General features: G+C 38.7%; 1 protein-coding gene across 3 annotated transcripts in view; it reads left to right on the plus strand.

The window, feature by feature from the left end:
* The window catches only part of jak2b (Janus kinase 2b), a 39427-nt gene extending 13938 nt beyond the window's left edge, over nucleotides 1-25489 (plus strand). For 2 of the 3 annotated variants that reach the window (XM_038299655.1, XM_038299663.1), the window contains exons 8-24: nucleotides 154-311; nucleotides 588-699; nucleotides 1533-1719; nucleotides 4057-4181; nucleotides 4368-4502; nucleotides 5322-5409; nucleotides 10734-10861; nucleotides 11013-11151; nucleotides 11525-11676; nucleotides 15983-16133; nucleotides 16596-16729; nucleotides 16912-17101; nucleotides 18793-18917; nucleotides 19010-19182; nucleotides 19349-19466; nucleotides 23202-23343; nucleotides 24336-24439. In XM_038299655.1, coding sequence (XP_038155583.1) covers nucleotides 154-311; nucleotides 588-699; nucleotides 1533-1719; nucleotides 4057-4181; nucleotides 4368-4502; nucleotides 5322-5409; nucleotides 10734-10861; nucleotides 11013-11151; nucleotides 11525-11676; nucleotides 15983-16133; nucleotides 16596-16729; nucleotides 16912-17101; nucleotides 18793-18917; nucleotides 19010-19182; nucleotides 19349-19466; nucleotides 23202-23343; nucleotides 24336-24424 — 2346 coding nt within the window. In that variant the 3' untranslated portion in view covers nucleotides 24425-24439. Of the gene's footprint in view, nucleotides 1-153; nucleotides 312-587; nucleotides 700-1532; nucleotides 1720-4056; nucleotides 4182-4367; nucleotides 4503-5321; nucleotides 5410-10733; nucleotides 10862-11012; nucleotides 11152-11524; nucleotides 11677-15982; nucleotides 16134-16595; nucleotides 16730-16911; nucleotides 17102-18792; nucleotides 18918-19009; nucleotides 19183-19348; nucleotides 19467-23201; nucleotides 23344-24335; nucleotides 24440-24693 lie in introns of those variants that run through there. The other variant, XM_038299671.1, reaches the window with a different exon arrangement.
* The last annotated feature ends 619 nt before the right edge of the window (nucleotides 25490-26108 follow it).

Below are 26108 nucleotides of genomic sequence, written 5' to 3' on the forward strand. Positions count from 1 at the left end.
CTTCCCATCCGAGTCCCCAGTGACAATGACACTGCCTCATTCTCTCCCCTGTTCAGGACCTAGAGCTACACCAGCGTAGCATCTCCAGCATCTCTACTGTGTATATAGGATATATATATATATATATATTCTGATTCTGTTTTACTTTTACAGGAGCTGGAGTTTCATAATCTGTTTGAGGCTCTCTCCTTCACCTCCCTCATCGATGGCTACTATCGTCTAACCACAGATGCGCATCACTACCTTTGTAAAGAGGTTGCACCTCCCAGGCTTGTTGAGGCCATATCTTGTCATTGCCATGGCCCCATTTCGTAAGTGATATGATTCAGGGATTTACATAATGTAGATCCAAATAGTGTTTTTGTTAAGCAAATATTTAGTAGTTTTATGTAACATATATCAAAAGGCATGAATGCCTGAAACAAAAGTTGGTAGAAATATGCATTGTCAGAGCAAATATTCTCACTCACTACATGATTTCAAATTATTTAAGATGTAAACTAAGAAAAAAAGTTGGTTTCTTGTGTGTTTGTTGGTAAAACTCAGTGATTTTTGTGTGTGTTTTTTTTCCACTTCTTTTTCATAAGGATGGAGTTTGCCGTCAGTCGATTTCAGAAGTGTGGAAACAAGCGGGGTTTGTACATCTTGAGATGTAGCCCCAAAGACTTTAATAAGTATTTCATAACTTTCCCAGTGGAGGTGAGTTTTTCCACTTTCAGCAGTTTGACCAAAATTAAGAGACAGATACAAACCTTCAAAAATATATATTTTTTAAATATATATTTTTGAAATATTTGAATGCAATCTTTTAGCATCTACACTCTACAAGTGAGGCTTGCAAGCAGAAATGCAAGACTAGTAAAGACAAAAATTGGACTGATCCATGCAAAGAAAAAAATATTGCAAAGCAGAAAGGCTAAAATCACAGAAAATAGAGAACAAGCGAAATGTAAACAATAATTACTATGAATGAATGTGTTTCAGTCGAATCTTTTTCAAACACTGAATCCTTCTGATCGTCCTGTTTATGTTAGACATAAACAGCACTAATGAGTTCATAATCATCTCCTCCTAATGGTCTGTAGCACTTTGTTGTGCAATGCCGTTTTGCAGCTTCTCTGAACTTGCAGGTGTTTTTGCGACTGGTATGTTTGCATCATTTATGGTGTTTGCAGCAGGATTCGTGTTAAGTGTAATTTTCTGTGGTTGCAGCATATCTATTTCGTTGGGGTTTTTCTTTGCGTGTGATTTCATTTTTTGATAAAGCTTAATTTTGTGTTTGCGGGTCTCATTTTTGCATTTTTGAACTGGATGCGCTTTAAAATATTTGTTGATGTTTTTCTTTGTTTTTTTTTTGTACTACTGTGACACTGTGGAAAATATAAGAAATGCATATTTTGGTTGCAGTTTTATTTTTCTTTGCTGAACTAAATGATTCTAATTGTGTTTAACCTTAAGAGGTTGTGTTCCTGAATACTCCTTGTCTGGATCACTTACTGTATACTGTTTGGGCTCTGCTTTGTGTCTGCCAGGTGTTGGATTCGGTGAATTACAAGCACTGCCAGATCACCAGGTCTGCCTCTGGTGATTATAACCTCAGTGGAACAAAAAGAAACTTCAGTACCTTGCAGGAGTTGCTCAGCTGCTACCAAAAAGAAACGGTTCGCTCGGACAATATCGTTTTCCAGTTCAGCAAGTGCTGTCCTCCTCAGTACAAAGGTAAACCCGGTATTTTGTTTTAATGCAATCTTTGGAAATGTAGATCTTAATAAAAAAGAGCTTGCAGCAAAGTATATTTTAGCAAAATAAATAGGGCTAATGCCAGAGCTGTGATACCAGAGCTCTGTTTGCTTTAGAATATTTTGGTCATTATTTTTGAATAAACCTCTCGCTACAGGCAATTATATGTACAAATGTATGCATGTTTATCTCAAATGGCAACCTGAGATAAGTATTAGGTCAAGAAAACAAAGAAAGGAGGGAAAAAAAAGGTAATTCCTAATTGACGTGTTTAAGTCCAGTACAGTTTCCCATAAACGATAAACTTCTCTGCTAAGATTTTTATCTTAATTTCATTTTAATAGCTTCTTATTTAACTTCTTTAATTTCTAAGTATTTTTTATGTTTGCATCTAAATATAGCCATTTAAAATATGGGTTAGAGAACAATATGTTTGATTTATAAAACATATTGTTTAGTAAATCTACGCCTCCAAATAAAAGACAGAGGGCTGCAATGTGTGATCAGCAAAAATTCAAGGCCTTCAAATAGTAAAAAAGTACAGTAAATAATGAGTAATCCCTCTATCTTTCACTTTATCTGATGAAGATTTACCTTGTTTTGAAATGCCTCCAAAATTGGTTTCCTGCCGGCTGCTGCTTTTGTCTTTGTGTCCCCTGGCTAAAAAAAAAAAAATCCCTTTGCTCTTAAATGCTGTATTTTTTTTCAGATGTTTAAGTTTGTTGGATCATAAGCCACAAGGAGATTCTACCTCTCTGTGAAACTTCTTTGTAAGCGTTGCCCTTTGTAGTCTTTATTTGCTGTGTTTCTAGTGTGAAATGTTTTCAAACCGTAGACATGAGGTGACTAGAAGTTGGTTACAGTGCTGGCCTTAATACTAGCAGGCTGATAATTGTGGAATAGACTTCCTGAGCAGAGCCTACTGCCCGCCTCAAGAGACCCGCTTCCATTTACAGAGCAGGAAAGGATGACGTCATACACTTTGTTTAAAAAAAATAAATAAATATAAAAAATATAACCGCGGATGTCTGGGGGACAGTGATTCGCCTACATGTTATGAATGCTGGCGTACCATAAAGAATACATTATGAACAGTTTAGTATGTGCTTTCAACTCGTTGCCCATGGGAACAATAGGAAGACGTTAATTGGATATTACAAAACCGAATATCTTCGGAACAGCTCCAAATGACACAAAACTAATATGGGTGAGAAGAACATGATGTAATAACGTAAAATCAAGGGGCCAATATAAAAAAAACGGTGTTCCCCTTTAAGTTGGAAGTCACAATATGTATTGTAAATCCCTTCATTGTCCCACAACGGGGAAATTCACTCTCTGCATTCAACCCAGAATGGAGGCTTTGGGGATCAAACCTGGTACTTGTAACTTTCTCAACACAAGCGGCGCACTGTTCTAACCACTAGACAAACACTCCCCCTTATATTCGGGGGGAAATTAGCTACTTGGAGGTCTCTGAGTATTTTTCTTGTTCAGTCAAAAACTAGCCTTCTTAGTTTTTTCCTCCCTTTATTTATATATATATATATATATATATATATATATATATATATATATATATATATATATATATATATATATATATATATATATATATATATATTCTACTTTATGGTCAAACGCCTTCTTAATACTTACATTTCAGCTCACCAGTCAGCACTAAAACCAATGTTAACTGATCAACAGCAAGATAATAATAATAATCATTTATCATTCTAATGAAACTGTTTTCAGCATTTTCCACACCTCTGAGGGAGCAGTGGGTTTCTTCTACTCAGCACTCAGCATTGTGGGAACCTAGAATGGCATTGATAAATATGATCCAGTTTAAAAAACTGTTTTATGATTTAAAGGGTATTTTTTTATTGAGCTGAGCTAACTAGTGAACAAGGCACTGTGGTGCCTGGAATTTTCAAATCAGCTGTAATATGTAAAAAAAAAGCAAAGGTGAAGAAGAAATTTACTTGCTGACCATTTTGATGCACTTTGTTGTCAGATACCATGTTAATGTGAGCCACAGAGAAAAGCCGTTCTTGGAAGAAAGAAAATCACAATAACCATGAACCTTTGAAAATGCCTTCATCCCAGTTTTCTTTCACAAGTTTTACCAGAAGTGGTTTCACTGAAAGGGATGAAGAAATAGTGTTCACTGTTTCTCCTGGAGGGCTGACTCATAACACCAGCTCTAAATCCAAGACTAGAACCTTTTCTTTTTGTTTTAGCAACCAAAAGTTTCAAAAATCTTTTTAAATCTGATCTTTTCTCCTTTCTGTTTCCATTCTTTTCTCCGAACAGAAAAATCCTGCCTCCTCATCTGCAGGAGCAACAAGGGTTCTGAAGTGTCTCTCTCTCCCTCACTGCAAAGACACAACATTAGTCAGATGGTGTTTCACAAGATCAGGAAGGAAGACTTGGACTATGTAAGCTTTCTGTGCAGGCAACGAGCTGTGATGTCAATACTTCCCTGTTTGTCTATTAATTGCATAAGCTCTCATTAAACTTGGAATTTGTCCCTCATTTCAAGTATGTCGCCTCCCTAACATGTTTAGAAAGTCACTTTAATCTTTGTGCAATCATGTTTTTTTGTTTTGTTTTTTTTTTGTCAGGTGGAAAGCCTTGGACAAGGGACATTTACAAAGATCTTCAAAGGGGTCCGAAAGGAGCTGGGAGACTACGGACAGATGCACGAAACGGACGTTGTAATGAAAGTTCTGGACGTGGCCCACAGAAATTATGCCGAGGTCTGTGGTTTCAAAGCTGTCCGCTGTGCATTTATGCAACCAATATAAAAGAAATGCCCTTTTTTCCCAAGCATTCTTATTCCAATTTGCACCTGCTTACTTTTAATTGTATTCGAGTCAGAGCCTTGTAAAAAAGGGTGTGACCATGCATTTATATGCAGCCTTTGTTGAGCCTAAACCGGGTTCCTTTACAGTCTTAAAAACTCGTAAATTTAATTTAATTTTTATTCTTTTGCTTAATGTGAGGTTGGTATGTTTAACAGGAAGCAATATTATCCAGAAGTCACGGCTATTTTAAAGATCAGTGCTTCTGATTATGTTAGAAGTACAGTAGAAAACAAGATGCTCAAGCAGATGTGGAAAAACATCTGCAGTTCTTTCTACTACAGTGATATCAGACACATGTATGCATTTATATTAAACATTTAAAGAATTCAAGTAGTTACCTGTAAAGTCATTTTTAAAGTATCAAATAGAGTCCTATTGTTACAACACACTGCAAAAACGACCTAGAAATAAGAAAATATTTCTAAAATTAAGAGTATTTACCCTTAATTTGAATAGGTAAATAATATGATTTCACAATGGAACGAGTATTTTCTTAAACTTAAAATAAGATATTTAGATAATATGCACTTGAAATAAGATAATGCAATTTATTCTCCCAACTTACATGAAAATGTTCTTGTTTCATTGACAAGGTGTCTCACTGGCTTTCTCAATTCAAGACAAAATGACCTATTTAGATTTAAATATTTTGCAGTGCAGAACTGACTTAACTATCTGACGGACGTTTTTTGTCTCCATCTGGTTTTCCAGTCTTTCTATGAAGCAGCCAGCATGATGAGCCAGTTGTCCCATAAACACCTGATTCTGAACTATGGTGTGTGCGTCTGTGGAGAAGAGAGTAAGTCTTGGGTTGTTCAAGAAAGCATTTTTAATGAATCTGTTTTTATGCTCATTTTAAATTACGCTAAAAGAAATGGTCAAGAAATAATAAAAAAAACTTGGTGTTCAAAGTTTTGAAAATTACTACGAATAGCTAAACTTCTCTTGTTTAAAGAAATTGCCCCTTTTACATACGGTTGTAATGTGCAATTTTAACCTGAACATTAGTGTCTTTATTCATGTCACAACAAATAAATTGCATTTATTAATGCAATATATATCTTACCCATTTTATAGAATAGGTAAGAAAGAATGATGGAAAACTGGTGTTCATTTTTAGAAAGATACGGTGGCATCAAAAGGATTCTCAAAGATGGTTTTAAAACACAACAGTCTAGTGTGGAAAAAATCCTCTATCGGCTGCTTAAATCTAGAGCCCTGAGGAAGCAGAATTTACTCTAGATGTAGTTACAATGCCCTCCGCATTTAATGGCACCCCTGTTTAAGATGTGGTCGAGGACTTAAAAAAATTCTCCTTTTCTTTTAAACAAAAAAGAACCCAAATACAAAAAAGAGGGGAAAAAACAACCTTTGATCTAAGTACATTACTTTGGTGGTAAAAATAAAATTACACGTTTAGAAAATAAAAAACATGAAATCATGTGTCCCACAATTATTGGCACCCCCAACAATTCTGCTAAAAATAATTGATTTCCTTTAAATGTATTTTTCTGCAGTTGCTATAATTGGTCAGGGTATCTAGGAACTTTTAATTAGTAATTCATGACTTCCTGTTTTCCTGGGGTATAAATATGACGTGACGCAGAGGCCTAAATCTCTTCTCAATCAGTCAGCATGGCAAAGACAAGAGAACACACAATTCAAGTAGGGCAGATGTGCGTCAAACTTCATAAGTCAGGCAATGGTTACAAGAAAATAGCCACTCGCCTTAACTTGCCTGTATCTACAGTCAGAGGAATCATTAAGAAGTTTAAAACAACTGGAACAGGGACAAACAAGGCTGGAAGAGGTCCCAAGTTTATCTTGCCACAACGCACATTGAGGAGGATGGTAAGAGAAGTAAAAAAAAAAAGTCCTACACTTACTGTCACAGAATTGGAACAAAGAGTGGAATCCTGGGGTCACAAAGTTTCCCAAAGAACCATCAGACACTCTCTACATGCCATCGAGCTGTTTGGAAGGCATGCAAGGAAAAGCCTTTTCTCACCAACACTCACAAACGTAAACGTCTGGAGTTTGCTAAGTGGCACTGGGACTTCAACTGGGATTGTGTGCTTTGGTCAGATGAGACCAAGATTGAGCTTTTTGGCAACAAACACTCTTAAGTGGGTCTGGCGTAAAACAAAAGATGAGTATGCCGAAAAGCACCTCATGCCCACGGGGAATGGTGGAGGATCTGTAATGCTGTGGGCCTGTTTCTCTTCCAAAGGCCCTGGGAACCTTATTAGGGTGCATGGCATCATGAACACTTTGAAATACCAGGACATTTTCAATGAAAACCTGATGGCCTCTGCCAAAAAGCTGAAGATGGGTCGTCATTGGGCCTTTCAGCAGAATAATGACCCGAAACATGTGGCAAAATCTACACAAAAATGGTTCAGCAGTCACAAAATCAAGGCCCTCCCATGGCCATCTCAGTCCCCAGAACTCAACCCAATCGAAAACCTGTGGGGCGAGCTAAAGAGGAGAGTGCACAAGAGAGGACCCAGGACACTGGATGATCCAGAAAGATTGTGCAAAGAAGAATAGTCAAAGATCCCTCTCTCTGTGTTCTCCAATCTTGTGAAATGTTGTAGGAGAAGATTAAGTGCTGTCTTGTTGGCAAAATGGGGCTGTACAAAGTATTAACATCAAGGGTGCCAGTAATTGTGGAACACATTATTTAATGTTTTTTATTTTCTAAATGTGTGATTTTATTTCTTCCACCTAAGTAATGTACTTAAAGGAATAGTACACCCAAAACATGATTAGCCTTCATTTTCTACTCACCCCCATGCTGAACAACACTCTGGAGTACTTTTTTGATATCTCAAATGCATCTGGAGATCTGGGAGGCTTCTTGCTGTCTGCTGACATTCAAATAATGGAGGTCTATGGTGCCCGAGACAGAAAGGTCCATAAAAGTCCACAAAAAAACGTGTCAATATTCCTCCATACTGCTCGTCCAATGTATTCCAAGTGTCCTGAGTGGGTAGCATCCAGAATTTACTCGAAACGAAGTCATTTAGAATGTTTTAGAGCATAAACAGTAGTGTATAGGATTTCCTGAAAGTGCGCACATGCGCGATCACGACGCTACGGAAGCCGGCAGACCAAACCAGATGAAAGTGCGCATTCAGCGTCTGCTCTGCCAATAATGCAAGCGTAGAAGAAGAAATGTGCTGTTTATTATTATTCTGAAGTATTTTTGTGAATGACAATGTCTACTCATACCTGAGTAAAACTTTAAGTAGAGAGACTTGCGTAGAATGTTCACAAAGTCATTCACCCTTCCTACATAAAACATCTGTTACATTTTATTAGATCCATTTCTGACATATCTTCTCACGTCTTCTCTATTATGCCAGAAATTAATCCATTCCCCTTATCAATGCTGCTCTTACGGTGAAAGTATCCCTAACAGACAAAAACAATTGTATTTCTGAATTAATTCTGCAAATTCTAACATCTTCAGTTTATTCATACCAGTCTGTTAGTAATTACGCAGACATCCTCTCTATCTGCCTCAGCTGCTGTTTATCAACTCACAGCCTGTAATCACATCTCAGCTTTTGATGCTAACGGTTTTGCTGCACTTCTTGCTCTGAACATGCCTGTGGTTTATTTCTGACATTTTGCTGCATCTGCTTAGAGACGCTCAGCATCTCTTCCTCCACAGGGATTTTTTTTCTATAGCGGCCATGTTGTGACTGGGACTTCGGTCGGCTTGAAACTTTGCAAAAGAGTGAGGAGAAGGGTAGAGACTTAAGGGCTGAGCTGAGGAGGACAGCTGAGAGAGATTTAATAAATGCTTTAAAATGTTTCTAATCATCCATCCATTTTCTGTCACGCTTATCCCAAACGGGGTGGCGAGGGGTGCTGGTCCCTATCTCCAGTTGATGTTTCTCATTATTTAATTGAAATTAACGCGTTAAAGTAGTGGCGCTAACTTTGACTTGTAGCCAAAATAAGGTGCAATAAAGAGCTGGAAAATTATATAGTTATAATTGATCTAGCAGAAAATGTGTTTCTGCAGAGGTCACTAAGAGTGAAAAGTTTAGCTTTACAATTACAGCTTTCAGGTTCTTCTTCATTAAAGGTTAAGTTGTTAAGTTTGGAAGTTATATTTCAAGGCAAGAAATGTTGTAGCTCTTTTACAGTAGTAGCGATTCAAAATTTACCCACTTTCCTTGATGGTCCCTTAGCTGGTCCCGTAAGATTCATTTTTAAACATCAATCTTTTTACTAAAATTCTGTCTGTCAAGATTTTTGTACATTAAGACCTAAAGAGAAGCGTCATCTCCTGGTCAGACCCAGTAATTAAGTGAAAGGGTGGAATAAGTGTAAAAAATATGCACGCCCAGGAGAAGGAGGAGGGTCACTGCAGTGGCTGGAAGTGGGCTGCCATTCGGCTGGAATTTGACTGGGAAGGGCCATTTTGAATGGCTGCTACTGTACTTTACCTTATAGACTATAGGCTTGCTGATTATTATGTTGAGATGAAAAATCATCCCATTAACAGTGTGTGTGTGTGTGTGTGTGTGTATGTGGCCATGTCTTTAATACCTGGTGGGGACAATTTCCTAGTAATATGCTACATTTTGGGGACTCATAGGTACTTGTGGGGACCAACAACTGGTCCCCACAAGGAAAGTTTCTCTTCTTGGGGTGGGGGTTAGGTTTAGGACTAAGGTGTGAATTGAGTTTAGGTTAGAATTAGGGATAGGTATGTGTCGGTAATGGTTAGGGTTAGGGCAAGGGTCATGGTTAGGCCATATAAATTAGTGGGAAATGAATGGAAGTCAATGGAAGGTCCCCACAAGGATATTGTGACACAACGTGTGTGTGTGTGTGTGTGTGTGTGTGTGTGTGTGTGTGTGTGTGTGTGTGTGTGTGTGTGTGTGTGTGTGTGTGTGTGTGTGTGTGTGTGTGTGTGTGTGTGTGTGTGTGTGTGTGTGTGTGTGTGTGTGTGTGTGTGTGTAGTTTTGCTGTCTTAGTGCACAATGTTGACTTATAGAAATAGACCAATTAGGGCTGAATAAGTTTGGAAAATAATCTAATTGCGATTTTTTTTTTTAAGCTTAATATTGCGATTACATGCAATTATATTTTCCAGTTAAATTTCTCATGTGTTTTTAAACTTATACAATGTTTCGTAATCAGATTTGTGTAAAGCACAATAATATTACAACAATAATGGAAACAAATCTGTGGCTTTACCTTATTACCATATTTTTTATGTTTAATGAAACATAAACCTAAACGTATGGACTCCACTCTTTAAACACTGCCAGATTTTAACAGGACAGTCGATAAATAAGTAAATAATATAAGATGGACGAAAATAATATTTAACTGATCTGCAATCAGTTGCATCACACACACTAAAGCGTAGGAAATAATTAGCGAAGAAGTGTCTTCTTTCAACCAGTTGAAATGTTTATAGGTAATTTAAACTCTCAAATGAAGTGTTGATAAAGGTTTGTCCTGTTACCCCGTGAGGTAGCAACAATAGCAAGGCATGTCCTGCACAACACCTGATGTTGTGCAGCGTCTTCTTTTTTAAAACCAAAGTAATTCCATACAAGTGACGTACTGCTCCTCTTTAGGACCAGACCGTCAGTTGTGTCGGTTTTTTGTAGAGTCTGAGGCCATGGTTCAGCAGGTTGCTTGCATGCGAGTATCGACTTTACCTCCATACTACTTTGCTAGCAGGTCACCCCCGATCACATGTTCCGTCAAATTGCGGCCTCTGCGGTTAGAAAATCTTGTTTTACCATATTGCGATATTATTGCAAATGCAATTAATCATTCAGCCCTGGGACCAATCAAATATCGGAAATCTGTCCCAATATCAGCCAAAAAAAGAAAAAAAAAAACAGCATACACTCAGTTATTGTGTACTCGAATTAACAATTATTAAATGACTTAATTAGTGAAAAATAGTTTGAATAATCCTTTAATCATGAATAACTGCAGCATTGAATTTTATACTTATACCGTGTGAGATACCCTCTACTGCTTTTCTAAACAATTGCAGTTTTATTTTAATTTTTTTAATATATGCAGTTTTTTAAAGCTATATAACAAAACAAAGCAAAAACCTTGTTTGTTCCCTTCCAGATATCATGGTGCAGGAGTATGTAAGGTTTGGCTCGCTGGACACCTACCTCAAGAAGAACAAGAACTCTATAAACATTCAGTGGAAGCTGGAAGTGTCAAAACAGCTGGCCTGGGCCATGAACTTCCTGGTACAAATCTGTATTTTATATCAGCTTCCATGCTTATTTTGCAGGCTTTGTGTTATTTTTGTATGTTAAAAATGAATTTGTAAAATATTAAATGTGTAAAAGATATGTGTAATTTACATATTTTTTTACAAGTCTCTCTTTGTACTGGTAGGAAGAGAAGAATCTTGTCCATGGGAATGTTTGTGCCAAAAATGTTCTGCTGATCAGGGAGGAGGATCGGAAAGCTGGGAACCCTCCTTTCATCAAGCTCAGTGACCCTGGAATCAGCATCAGCATCCTGCCTAAAGAGAGTGAGTTTGGCTGGGCTGTCGTTACCCATGTTTAACAGCAGGGGGAGCGGGCATGTCCAAACCTCACTTGAACATTTAAGTGTGTGGTAGTGCTGATGAATTGTCAAAAGTAAATAGAAGTTAATAAACAGAGAAACTGATGAAAACAAGACTTAAATCTGTTTTCATAGACAATATTTTTTTCTTTTTTAAATTCATGTAGTGTCTTATTAGCACTTTCTTCTCTCCAAAACAATCTTTTTGAATTGTTTAAATTGTTACAGCTCTGAGATTTCTAATCTTAATGTTTTCAAATCGCACATTAAATCAAATGAGATAAAACTGCTTTTTTTTACCTGAAAATACATCCTGAGCTGTTTTTGTTTGTAATCAGTCCTGATTGAAAGGATCCCCTGGGTGCCACCTGAATACATACAGGAGTCTACCAAGCTGAGCCTAGCAGCAGACAAGTGGAGCTTTGGCACCACTTTGTGGGAAATATGCAGCGGTGGAGAGAAACCCCTCGCAGGGCTGGACAACTCTAAGGTGGGACTGAGTTTATGGCCAAGAACATATCAAGTTCTAAAGAAAAAGAGCCATTGGCAAGACTGACAAAGAATTATATTGGATGGTAATGAGATCTTGATGCTGAATCGGTTTTTGTTAGCGACCGTAAAACATTATTTTGTCTACAACCACTGTTGTAGACAAAATTAATTTTACAAAACATTATTTTACATGCAGTTATTTACTACTGAACAAACAAAGCAATTCTTTAAATCAGCAAAATTAAGTTTTACAGTTTATATGGACACTGCAATGTAAGTAGAGCAGAAGAACAGAAGAAGAAAAAGAAAAAGAAAAAAAAGGACAAAAGATGAAAGAAAGAGGAGATAGGAAGGAGACAATGACAAAACATTTTCAGTCTGCTTCATCACCTGTAACGAGATGAAAAAAAGAACAGCACAACCAAAAGACACGGTACAAGATATACAATAAAGCAACACCTTGAAACTATCGCTAAAGTAATATTATTAAGTCTGACATGTACTCTGTGTTACCTGAAGATATGAATGTGGGGTTTCTGTTTGGAAGTGAATCTCGAAGTACCTGAAGCCTAGCACCTGTAGTTGTTTGTGAGGGTGAACTTGTGCATGTAAAGTTTTAACCATAGAGAAAATGCTCAATAGTGGTTGTGGAGAGCCGGAGAGGCACACCCCCCAGAGCACTGAGTCCAGCGCCGGGAGACCCAAAGCCCCAGGCGCCCAAAGGGACCCCAGAAGCGAAGGCACCAAGGAGGGGCCAGCCCCGGAAATCAGACCCCCACCAAGGGAGGAGGAGAGACAGCCACGAAGAAGCCCCCCAGCCACCACCATGCCGGCGCCCCGGGGAGCCGCGGGGACGAGTCCGCGGGCCCCGCCGGCAGCCGGCCACCCTGAAGTAGGGCCGGGCACCGAACACCGGCCCCCCCACGGCACCGACCGAGACGCCCCAGCCCCACAGAGCACCGAAACACGCCCCGCCCCCCGGCACCAAGCCCCGGTGACCGGCCGCAACACCCACCGCGACCGCACCACCCAGGAAAAACACACAGGCGGCCCCGCCTGCGGCCGGGGCCCATGCGCATCCTCTGCGAACCGGCCGCGAGCGCCGTGGGACCCCTCCAAAAATTTATTTTAAAAAAACGGAAACTGATAAATGCATAAGAAACAAGCATGAGAAATGGCCCAATGTTCATCCGATTGCATTCATAATAAGTTTAAATAAATTACTCTCAACAGCAATGTTAAAATATCATCATTAAAATTACTTTGTAAGCTGGAAAATCTCTGAGGAGGTTTGATTTAAACCCTTTAGGGTAAATTTTCCTCACAGCAACCAGAATTTTTTTACAACCATATGGATCATTTGCCTTTGTTAAGTCAGATGTTTTACAGGATTTTATTGCTTTGCATCAAACTAATAGTACCCAAAAAAATTAGCCTTTTATTAGGATTATTCCTTGTTCTGTGTTACATTCTTCATTGTTGCATTTCCTTCATTGTACTTTATTTGGTTCCTTATTTCAATCGTTCTTAAAATGTGTTGTCCTGGTTCATTTTTTCACCTTTAAAGGTACACTATGCAACCGGTGTTGATTTTCCAGCGAGGCTCCCCCCAGAGGGCGAAAGTAAAAGTGCACTGTCGTAAATATGCACAGCTGTTCTCCTGGTTTCTCCGTCAAGCCAGGTGCGGTTGTTTTGAGCTTAGCAGACAGGCGAACGCAACGAATGACTAAGCATCTGACGCGCCGCAAACGAGATGGAAAAATGTAATTTTTGCTGCTCGACGCACCGCGTCAACCAATCAGAGAAGCTGATCTGGGAGCTGGCAGGGAGAGAGACACAGCGCTGATGATCACTCCTCTTAAACAGTTTATTGACGCCTAAATTAACTTAAAATGCAGAAATCTGCCGGCAGAATATGTTGGCTTTTATTATCCTGCTGCCTGCAGTTTGGATTATTTAGATGAAAAACACCTACCAGCTGCCGCGGTGAACCGCGAGGAGGCGACCCGGCCAGAGGCTGCTGATGAAGGGATTCCTACTGTCGGTGCACTGCTGGTATGTCGGGGGTCTGAGCGGCTCCGACAGAAAAAATATTGTAAGGGAGGATGATAATCTGAATGAACTGACTGCACTGATTACGTTTTCAGGTGTATTTTCTCACTTAAACACATATTAAAACTACTTTATTCCCACTGATCACAGCAAATATAGCTGCAAGGCAGAGAAAGGATAGTGAAGCTCCGCCCAACGCGCGTCAGACACACTTTTGCACCGCGCAGCCAGAGCAGCAAAGTTGCTTCAGCCGTGCGTCAGAACTAACTGGTACAAGCAGCAAAAATGAAGCAGCAGACGCGATTTTGCTGCGTCCGGTGTGAAAGCAGCACTGCACAAAGATCGCCACTGTCTTCTTCTTTTTCTTCTTGTTTTACTGGCGACTTGCAACCAAATGGAGCATTATCGCCACCTACTTGATCTTATTTATGTTTCCTTAAATCCTTAGGTTTAGTCCAGTTTGTTGAAGATAAGATGACATGATTTTAAGTACTGTCTTTCTGGATTTATTGATCGCCACTGTGCTAGCAACGAGCATGCTTTTAACTTGGGGGTGTAGCAGTTCTCACCGTAAAGCAAGACCAACTCTCGTGAGACTTCTGAGCCTGTGGGTGCGGGTCGGTGCTCCTGCAATTGCAAGTGCGGTATTTCCCCCACAGACCACCAGGGCGGCCGAGAATACCTTTGTTCAACCTGAAATGACTCATTTAATCATCCAAAACGTTATGGAACACATTAATTAACTGAAAAATTTTGCATAGTGTGCCTTTAAAGCTAAAACATGTCTTTTCCATGGAGGTAGTTTTAAAAACTTTCTGTGGAATATTCTGGATAATTGCCATGTTTGGTATTGCTGCAATCATGATAAATATAGGTTTGCTTGAAGTTATGTTTGTCCATCCAGATTCTCAAACGAATATTTAAAGAATTCTTTCAAACAAAAGCAACAAAGCAATTGCACTCAGGGCTCCCAAATAGCTAGCAACCCCACTGGGCATAAAAAGTTTTTATTTCACATTCCTACTTTGAACCATCATTACTGTTTGTAGAAAAAAGTTTTCTTTTTTTTTCTTTTTTTACACCCTGATCCTGGTTGGTAGTAATTCTAAAGCTTCTTATATCTGGTATCAACTCTCAGATGCAGGGAGTTGATCACTTGCAATCTCTCTATAACAAAGTCTATAATTGACGGTATGACCACTCCTCTCAGAAAATGTGCTGTTTTTCTAACAAGAGAAGGTGTGTTAGGACAAGCAGATCCTCTAGCTTGTTTTGCAGGTAGCTTCTTTTTGTTTACTCCGATGACTATCTGTTCAGCTATGATCGCCCACGTCTTCAGCCTTTCTGCAGTTTGGAGCGGAGCCAGAACGAGAAGTGATGCTGATCTTTAATCCAGAATTTGGCATTTGATTTTAAAAGTGAATCCTTAACGGAATTAAAAAGTCTTGAATTTGCTTTTATCAAATATTAATACTGTTAAAAATATTTACTCTGTATTGAAAAAAATTTTGTGTTTTAGATTTTTTTTCTACCATTATCTAAAAGATTTAATTCTAAAATTCTGCATCTTTTATTTGAATTTCTAAATGAAAATAAGATCAATGTAAAAAAAAAAAAAAAAAAAAAGTTGCCAACATATTTAGGGTCATAGAATTAAAAGCATTATAATGGCTGATGGAGTGGGGTGGGGACAATAATATCACAGTCAGCTGTTTAACAGTTTTAGTTCTACAAGTCGAAGTGTTTTGTACTTTGAATTAAAACTGACAATGAAATGTCAATAAGAAACAGTGTTGTGCCCATTTACCAAACACCAACATCAGAAGTTATATATAGTAACTAGTTACCATATAGTTTTATTGTTTTTGTAATGAGACCCAGCAGCTGTATAATCACTGTAAGTTTAGAGGTTTTGGATTTAAATGTTCACAAAACTATAAGGAGGAAACCCATGAATTTGGGTTCGGATTAGTGAAGTTTGAAATGAAGAGGTGTAGCAGCCCTGCGGGTCGTGCTTTGTAACGTCTGGAATGAAAACACATTTGTTAACGACGACAGGTTGCTTTAAGTAGCTGCAGAAAATTAGTGTTGTTTGTAGAATTGCCTGTTGATGCATGATCAGGTTGTGGTAGTCTGTAGGAGTTTAGCTGCCTGAGGCAAAAACAGCTTTGTTCTCTGACACCACAAAGGCTGTTGATGTTTTTTGCATCCTTACATTGCAGTTTCAATGAAGCCTCATTTATTCTCCACAGAAAGTCCTGTTCTACAACGATCAGCAGCATCTTTCAGCACCAAAGTGGACAGAACTGGCTAACCTGATTACCAGCTGCATGGATTACGAGCCCACATTCAGACCCACATTCCGGGCAGTAATCCGCGACCTTCACAGCCTTTTCACACCAGGTCGGTATATCCCTCCTTCCCCTGCAGACAAAATCCTTTCTTTGAGGTTTCAGATTATCAATTAGATGTTCGTAAGGATTTCTGAAATTTTTTTTCAACACGTCTCTAATGGGTCATCATATGTGAAAAGCTTCCTGGAGAAGCTTACAGAGCCGTTGGCTCAGAATGTGCTGTGGTAATTGACTGACTAGTTTTCTGTAGAAATAAAATTAGGAAGAGACAAAAGGAAGTATGTTTAGGCAATGTTCTGCCTATAGAATCAAAAAAAGTTTTCTTTGTGATTATTCTTGGTGATAGTTACAAAACTCATCAGAAGTCATGATTAGTAGGATCTGGAATCAGAGCCTCAGTGGGCCTAGTTTCATTGAAGGCTTAAAAAAAAGGATCAAACTAAAACTTAAGGCTGTTATCCAAAATGATGAATGAAATCTTTAATGCAAATGCATCTTTCTCCATTCTTAGATTACGAGTTAATCATGGAGGACATACTGCCAAATCGAACCACTGGTGCTAGCTGGACAACCGGGGGTTTGGAAAACCAGGAGCCGGCTCTGTTTGAAGAACGCCACCTCATATTTTTACAGTTGCTCGGCAAGGTAATAACTCTTGATGATGACAAAGTGATGCAAGCATCTCTTAGATTGCACCATAAGATAGTTAGTGTTAAGCTGAACTGTCCTTAAGTTCTGTCCGTTATAATAAACAAACATTTCTCAATCTGTAATATTATACTATAAAAACAAGGTTTTTTCTCACCTAGATTTGTTATGTCTTTAAGGGAAACTTTGGCAGTGTGGAGATGTGTCGCTACGACCCACTTCAGGACAACACAGGAGAGGTTGTGGCTGTGAAGAAACTCCAGCAAAGCACAGCAGAGCACATACGAGACTTTGAGCGGGAGATTGAGATCCTGAAATCTCTCCAGCATGAGAACATTGTCAAGTATAAGGGAGTTTGTTACAGTGCAGGTGCGTTTGTCATTGTAGCCCTCGTTTTACCCCTGAACCGTTCTGATTGAAGGACATCTGCCTCCTACAACATTTTGCCATCTTAAGCTGTAAAGTTGAGATTTTTGTCTGGAAATCTACAACAAAATATAGCAAGAATAACTCCCGTTAAACGGCCTTAAATAGACCCCTGGTATATGTGAAAAGACAACACATAAAACTATTTATTTTTGTTACTTACCCTGCATGGCAGGTTTAAGGCTCCTGCTCTGCACTGAACTAGCTCATCCATATTTTCATAGACCGCACCTTCTCATACACATTTTAGAATCGGAATGGGCAACCCCAAAACATTTCACACAAACTCTGGTGCATGCCACTGCCATCAATGTTTTAATACTACATTGTGTCACTTTACATCTGACATAATGCAGTATATGAATGAGTTTTTCTGGCCTGGACTGTGGTGAGTAACGGTATTGCATCCAGTGCTTGTTGATTTTTGGTTTGGGTGCAGCTCCTCAGCCATGTGAAGCATGTTCCTTGGAACTGATTGCGTACTGTTGGTTAGCTAACATGAAGACTATGGATTTTGGAAGTCTGTTGCTGCTGCAGAGCGTTTGTGACTTCTGTAAGCCGCACCATGTGCTGAGCCTGCTTTGCAACTTTATGGAGGTCATACTATATTTTATACACATGTGTGTTCAACTTCATGACTGAAATTAAATATTACCAAAAGATAACCATGAAATGTTTACTAAGCAATAACTCACAACTGTCATAATGCTTAATATAGAGTTTCTGAGAGCAACCGTTCTCTATGAGTTATTATGGAAGCAGTCCCCCTGCATAAGCTTTTGATTTTTACGCACCTCTGGCCAAGAAACAGATTGTAACACCTAGTCTTGAATTTTTTGTGCCTTTCCCTAGGGAAACTAGGGCTGAGCGATATGGGCTAAAAATAAAATCTCAGATTTTATTTTTAATATTACGATTTTGCTTCTGTTAACAGCTAGCTTGTTGGCTATCTGTATCGGAAACCTTTTCTGACCGTTTTAAAATATGCCTTTCAATACACAACCCCATTTCTTCTAATACAGCCACTTATAAATAAACTCGCCACCTCCCTCCCTCGGTGGGAAACTGTTGCTAAAGTTTATAAGCTGCTCTTCACTGCCATGTCTGATATCTTGGCAGCAGCTGGTTCATGTAACTGAACCCGCTCCCATTCTTCATCCTCCTACTAGACTTGTGTTTGGGCAGTAATGCGTTCTGATAAGTGCCAAAAGACACTTCATCATAGCAGTCAGTTATCGCTGGTGTGGCCATGAAACTTATGTTTTTTTTTTTTTCCCTTCTGAAAACGTATTCCTTTTTTGAAAACAAAACTCACACTCACCCTTTGTCATGATGTTGTTTACCGTTTCGTGGGATGCTGTCGCTTGCCAAACCGCAACCTGAGACCAATAATGCAGCGACAGAAACTTGGGGAGCCAAAAAAGGCGCCATTATAAAAAAATAAATAAAATCGATTACATTTTTTGAAAATTTTAATTAATTCAATTAATAAATTTTTTTCCCCAGACCTACTACAAACTTTTTTAAATGAGCTAACAAGAGTTATTAAAGCTTAAGTTCACTGAGCTTCTCTAAAGTTGTTGGGTTATGTCTACTATTATTTTATGGTTGTTTTTCGTCTTTCATTCTTTCAGGTCGTCGGAATCTTCGCCTCATCATGGAATATCTTCCCTTCGGAAGTCTTCGCGACTACCTCGTTAAAAACATGGAGCGAATTGACCATAAAAAGCTGGTCCATTACGCCTCTCAGATCTGCAAGGTGCTTCAGCCTGACCTTTTTTGTTACACCATACTCTGACCTCTTTGCCGCAGGCTGAACTTTGTCTTTGTTGGTTCCGTCTATTCCAACAGGGAATGGAGTATCTGTCAAGTAAACGATACATCCACAGAGATCTGGCCACCAGGAACATCCTTGTTGAGAGTGAGCTGAGAGTAAAAATTGGAGATTTTGGCCTCACCAAAGTTCTGCCTCAAGACAAAGAGTATTATATGGTCCAAGAACCAGGAGAGAGCCCCATATTCTGGTTAGAACATTACATACAACACGTGTACAACCTGACACACTTAACTTGATGATTAACAGATGCATTATTCTTGTTTCATATTCACATCACAATTTATTTTCTGTTTCTTATTCAGACATTTCTTTGGTTTTATAGCGTTAATACGTAAAGCCTGCTTGTTTTCCAGGTATTCCCCTGAGTCGTTGACCGAGAGCAAGTTCTCTGTTGCCTCAGATGTCTGGAGCTTTGGAGTGGTGCTGTATGAGCTCTTCACCCACAGTTACAAAAACTGCAGTCCTCCTGCAGTAAGTAATTCAAACATGTCTTTTATTGTGGATTATATTAAGCCTCCTAATCCAGTTGATGTTTTTGCTCATAAAGTTTTAAAGTAGAAAGAAAACTAACCTTGAAAGAAAGCAGAGGGGTGAGCCGGTAGCCATATTGGGGCAACATCACTGCTATGGCCTAGGTGTTAGATAGGATGGTCACGGTGATAGGCTGAGGTTGAAGCTCACCCCAGGAGCTTTGCTTACATAGGAATTTAATCTGATCAGCGATGTTGTTTTTGTCCACAATGATTAAATAATTTCTTTGATCCTCCTTTTTTTATTACGATAACGAAAACCGATGAGCTAAACATGGGTCTTTGATGACGAAACATGAGTTTTCGTTGGTGAGACTAAATAAAAAAGTTAGCGGGTGGTTGGTCAGATGTTTAAAATGTATAGTTGTGCCGTAATCTGTTACACCAGCTAAGAAGTAGCAGCCGTGCTGCTGCGCCCTGTTTGCCCATGCCGCCTATTTGCGCAGCGGTGCACAATCTGTATTATCACAGTTGTACCATGGCAGCAGCTGCAGGGATGAAAATAATCCAGAATTATCTGGTACTGCTTGCTCAACTGACAAACTATCCTCTTACAGCTGTGCTTGTGCAGAAATGCGTCTTTGTGTGCTTAGCTCACAGTCTGCGCTTCACGCTCCACACTGATGGTTCGCTCTCAGCAGTATGGCTCTTCCTGTTCTTGCTACTTAATAAACTATATGTGGCTGATCATCCTCTGCCTAGGGTAGGGTAAAAAATCCTTTAGTCTATCAAGATTTTATTTCTTCCAGCTCACAAGCGGTGTTGCAAAACCTTTAATTTCTACCAAAAGAAAAGTAAATTATATCCAAAGAAAACATTTCATTGCATACTGTTTATTTTTGGGAAAAGACCCAGATGAAAAGTGACTGACTAAACTAGACTAAAACCTTTTTGAGTTTAAATCGACTAAAACTATCAGATATCGTAATGACTAAAATGTGATTTAAACTAATAATAGTTTTCGTCTTCGATACTAAATCTAAGATGGCTGTCAGAAACAACACTGCGCATGGCGGATCCAAGAGGAACCAGCTTAAACACAAATATTTAATCTGCAGTATGATTATTTGTTTTTTCCTAAATATAAATCCGTGTATATATTTGATGATATAAATAAAAGCCATCTTTAATTTATAAAAAAACTAACTAAAAAAAGCAGCTTCTCATAAAATCGAAGCAAATATTTCAAGGAACAAAATCTAAATTACTCCAAAAAAAACAGGTAGAAAAAAAGGTAGCTTCTTTTAGCTACAGATTTTGGAGAGAGCATCTTATCTATTGGTTGTTCTTCTTGCTGTGCTGCACACTTCTAGTGTGTATGTATCCAGTGAAGTCTTATTTCTCACTATAAACTTTGAAAAGGGACGAAAATCAGAAGAAGCGAAACTGTCTTACACGTTTCTGAGGAAAAAGGAAGGCCTTCGAAGGAAGAAAAAGATAAAGCCGGATTGTATTTGGGAGATTCTTTGATGCGATGGAGGTAGAGCTGGATTAACGGTCTAGCTAGGTCATAGCAATAAATAATAATTAAATGTAATAACTATCTACAGTATCTTCAATTACTATGTTGCTTTATTTTGGTTATATTGAGTTTATTTTCTCCAATTATTTCATATTGTGCATTAGTCTTCACAATTATTTATTGGTATAGACTTTGTTTGTCTATCTGCATGAAACTGAAACTGTGTTAAATTAAAAGCTTATTTGAAATGCATGTAAAAGCAGGTAAAAGGACTCAGACAGGTTTCTGGAGAGCGAATAAAAGAATATTTCCTGTGTTCTTAAGTAATGAAACAATTTGTATCAAGCTTCAAGACTTGAAAGGACATGTAGGTCAATAGGAAATATGAAGGTTGTTCACAGTATCTGGCATCAGACTACAATTTGTCATGTTATGTAAAGTAGCAAAAGCAAGCTCTTACATGTGAGTCTCGCTAAATGCTTGTGAGTCACTGACTGAGAGATGGGTGGAGGTTTTCACTCTCTTTCACCTGAGAAGACTTAACTCATGATGTTCACTTGAATGGCTGATATAAAGGCTTTTAGCACTTTAGGGAACATTCTGTACATTCAGAGAGCATTAAGGCTGAGCTTTAGTTTGATTAATGTAGGGTGACAGCGCCACTAAAGATAAGCCTTTCCATACATGCACCTCTTTCCATCAATCTGACAGCAGAGGAAGGTTATCTTCATGTCTTATTGAGCACGTGGCTCAGTTCCCACAGAATAACTTTCAACACTAATCAAGTCTGAATAAATAATGCAAAGAACTCTCATATCTTCTGCTCTTTTTTTATACTGTAAATAATAAATGGCCACCTCTTTTTCTTTTGTGATTGTGTTCTTCACGGATGATAAAAGATGACCACTATGCAATTTACATTTCAGATTTTAATGTGTATCTCTTTTAAAAGGCCTCCCATGTAAAGATTATGTCTATTTTATGTGTGTCTCCTATGGCTGCACTGATTTCAGTTTGATGTCAATGTCTTTAAAAAGCTTTAACTATTATTTCTGATTTTGGCAATTATTGATTTCTCTTCTTTTTTTCATAGCAAACGATGTATTGAACAGTACATATAGAACAATTCAAACTTGTAACTGAATGGCACATCTCTGTCAATTCTAAAGGAATAGCTAAGAAGATTTACAGAAGTAGATAAGATCGGTATCGCATACAGATATCAGCCTAACAACCTTAATTTAAGGGAATCTGGGCCAATCAATCAGCAGGCATGTTAGCTGGTGTACCCCTTGTATCTCTAGCAAATTTAGACTAATTTCAACTTTGAGTAGAAGGCCACCCTATAATAAAAGGCCACAACTGGCACCTGGGCTGCACTTTAAATAGCCCTGCACTAAAGTTTGGGGTAATAGTATGATGAAATCTAACTTAAAGGTATAGAGGATGATTTTTTATTTCTGGATGAATCATGGGTCCTCCTACTTTTCAATTATTCTGGTGATATGTTAACATAAGGCTGTCCCTTTTTCTGCGCATGCGCAATATGAGGCATTGATGTGTGGTGAGCTACGGTTTCAGCTAGTTATTGAAGCTCACCTTTCTCACCGTGGTTCTCTGAAAATGGCTGAGGGTCGTAAGAGAAAAAGTGTCTACGAATTGTATGAGAAGAAAAGAAGAGGCACATATATGCCGAAATGCTTTGTGCAGAGAGAGTTCTCCTCACAAAGCATTATTGGATTTGCTATCACAGCAGCCCTCTTGTCACCATAGGCTGTTGCTACCCGACAGTGGCGACTAATAACAAAGATGGCGCAGGCAGCGCGCGATTGAGGAGTTACATGACCAACGGGGAGCAAAAAGCAGTGCTTGTCTGTCAAACAGTCAGTTAAATGAGTTCACTATATAGTCCCCGCTCTATATAGTGATTGAGGGTTTTAGGGGTTCGGGCGGAAGTTCAGGCACAGTAAGCTTCTATGAGCCATGAGGAGAAATGGGCTCTCGCACATTCTATCTTGGGAGCAGATACAGGGTTGTGCAGGCGCCTTTTTTTTGTAAGTGGAGAGGGTGGGTGTTTTAAAAAAATCACAAAAATCCTCCACAGTACCTTTAAGAAATTACATAAATGCTTTTGCAATTTATTGTAAGTTAAATGCTTTCATTGTTGCCCTCAAAGTCACTGTTCTGTTCTGAAAAGTGCTTCTTATTTTTTAGGTTTTCATGTCAATGATGGGTAACGACAAGCAGGGACAGCTGATTGTCTATCACCTCATTGAGCTCCTCAAATCAGGCAGCAGGCTGCCTCAACCCCTGGGTTGTCCTTCAGAGGTAAAAATATATTTTGCTTTTATTTTTCTTAAAGGAAAATTCCGGTTTTTAACACTTTTAGCCCCTTTTCTGTAGTGTCCAGGATGAAATCGAATGATCGACACCAAAATTTTGACGATTGGTCCTGTCTCGGCTATTTGGCTCATGTAGAATCCCCCCTGGCTGCTTCAGAATGGCTTGCATTGTGCATGTCCGATAATGTCCTTAAAACAACCTTAAACGTTCTTTTTTAAAAATATGCTACTCACCGGGTCGTCAGCGCTGTTCAATGACGTTCCAAAAAAAGTTTCGTGAAGAAAAACCGTTCATCTTGTTTTATTTAGCATTTTGTAAATCCCAGAACTATTTTTTCCAATACATCACAACCGCTTATAAACTTCCGCTTCCCGTTCGAATCTGAAGCGTTGCACACTCCAGACCAATAGTTGGCGACAATGTCTCTATATACTCCTCCTCAGTATATTCCGGTTCAAAACGGTATCCTCTACCGTCAAACTCAAAGTCCAATATGTCCTCCTCAAGAATCCACCTTTCGTATTCCATTTTCAGAGTTTTTTAAAGTGTTTAACAGAGACGTTAGCACCTCGACGTCGGAGTACACAGAGTGAAGCAGAAACACTTGGGCCTTGCGAAAAATACAACTAAGCGTAAACAGGCCCCCTTTCCGTTTCCGGTGGCGGAGGGATATTGACTATTCCAACAGAACTCAATGGGATTTACAAAATGCTAAATAAAACACTACAGGAACGTTTTTTCTTTACGAAACTTGTTTTTGAACGTCATTGAACAGCGTTGACGACTCGGTGAGTAGCATATTTAAAAAAAAAGAACGTTTAAGGTTGTTTTAAGGACATTATCTGACATGCACTATGCAAGCCATTCTGAAGCAGCCAGGGGGGATTCTACATGAGCCAAATAGCCGAGACAGGACCAATCGTCAAAATTTTGGTGTCGATCATTCGATTTCATCCTGGACACTACAGAAAAGGGGCTAAAAGTGTTAAAAACCGGAATTTTCCTTTAAAGCTAAAGCTCCCACAGCACTGAATGACTTTCACCAAGTAGTACCAACTGTTGGTCAATTAGACTGGTTTACACCACTGCTATAAACAGTTTAGATGTATTAGTCATCCTTCCTTTTAACTCCCTGATTTTTTTAGGGATATTTTAGCCTCTTGAAATGTGGCATTTATTTTCTCATCTAAAAAATTCATCAGCCTAAAGCTACATCCTTTAAGGGCTGCTCTTTGTCACGCTACACAAGCTGACAGTGTAAATGTTTCCAGATTACTCTAAGTCCAGATGTGTTTGTAAATGCTAATGAGCCGTTTTCCTTCAGTTCCCTGCTGAAAACATTGTTTCTTTTAACTCCTCTTAGATATATAGTATTATGGAGGAGTGTTGGGATAAAGACCCAACTCTACGTCCGTCTTTTAACGAGCTGGCTTTGCGCATCGACCTCATCAGGGACGAGGAATTTTGAAAATAAAGTGCCCACCTTGTTTTGAACCCAAGACATTAGAAACGCTGCTGCCCAGATTGTGGCTGAAGTATGAAGACCAAAGAAAGGATCATCTGCCCCAGCATGCTCTAAAGCGCCAAGACTTAGAATGAGGATCTACTGCCGAGGTGCCTTCAAGCATGGCACTTTTCTGATGTGGAGCAGCACAGTGGCCTTTGGCTGGTTGGAAATGCTCAGACGGCTAAAAAAATTTTGAAGGGGATGCCGCTGAAAATGAGCAACTGTATTTGGTCAAAGTTTGAAAAGAAGACTTGAAGCAACAATAGAGACTGTGACAAAACTGTTGCCAGACCTAAAGCTAGAAACGCTTGTGGTGAACAAGTTCTTTATGTGATTATTGTGTGTGTCTGTGAGTGTGTGAGCATGTGCCTCTGCATGTAAGGAGCTAGCTGGGCTAGCTCCAACGTCCCCGTCTGTCACCTAAGAAGTGAACTAATAGCTTATTTTTTATATGTTTAACTGACTGTATTATAGCTGTAGCATTGTGTACATATGTCAGAAAGATTTTATAATTTTATAAATTTAAATAATATTAACACTATTTGAGGTGCCAGCAACTGCCATTGTAAAGTATGTGCATAAAAAGGTGATCTTAAAAATCTGTCAAGTTTTTGTTGTGGCATGGTAATTAAAGAACATATCTGTGAAGCAATTTCTGAGCATGTCTTCTCTTAGTTTTATGGCATTATGTTTCTGTAACCAATTTCAGGATTTTATGTCTTCCAGCTGCTAAGAGATTTGCAACACTTTCATTGGTTTGTACCAAAGAAATACCCCTAATATATCCGAAATATTTCTTCTATTATTTTTATTGCTGATGTTTTGAAACAGACACAAATTTCATGGAACAGAAATTTTTTTTTTTTTTTTTACTAGAAACTAATTTCTCATAATTCCAGTTGGGAAGCATGTCTTACATTTCACTTAGTAGATTTAAAACAAAAAAGTATAGATATTATTTAAGAAGTTAATCCAAAACAGACTTTTTCATGTACCGCTCTAAAGACTGTAATAAGTGATAGGTAATTAATGGTATAGTGGAGGATGTTGTTTTTCTGGGAGGATCATCAAAATAAGTGATCCTCCTAATTGTTAATCATTCTCATGATATGATTATGTAAGGCCGTCCTACATGTTCGCCCCCCCATTTTCACCTACCGGTGGAGAGTCTGACATAGTGGTGAAATTGCAAATTCTTTTGGAAAGTAAGCTTGTATGATCGATGCAAACAGCAACTTTTAAATAAAGCGTGCATGAACCCATTTCTCCTC

The sequence above is a fragment of the Cyprinodon tularosa genome, unplaced genomic scaffold (assembly GCF_016077235.1).
Source record: "Cyprinodon tularosa strain WSP-4 unplaced genomic scaffold, ASM1607723v1 ctg112, whole genome shotgun sequence".
NCBI classification, from domain to species: domain Eukaryota; kingdom Metazoa; phylum Chordata; class Actinopteri; order Cyprinodontiformes; family Cyprinodontidae; genus Cyprinodon; species Cyprinodon tularosa.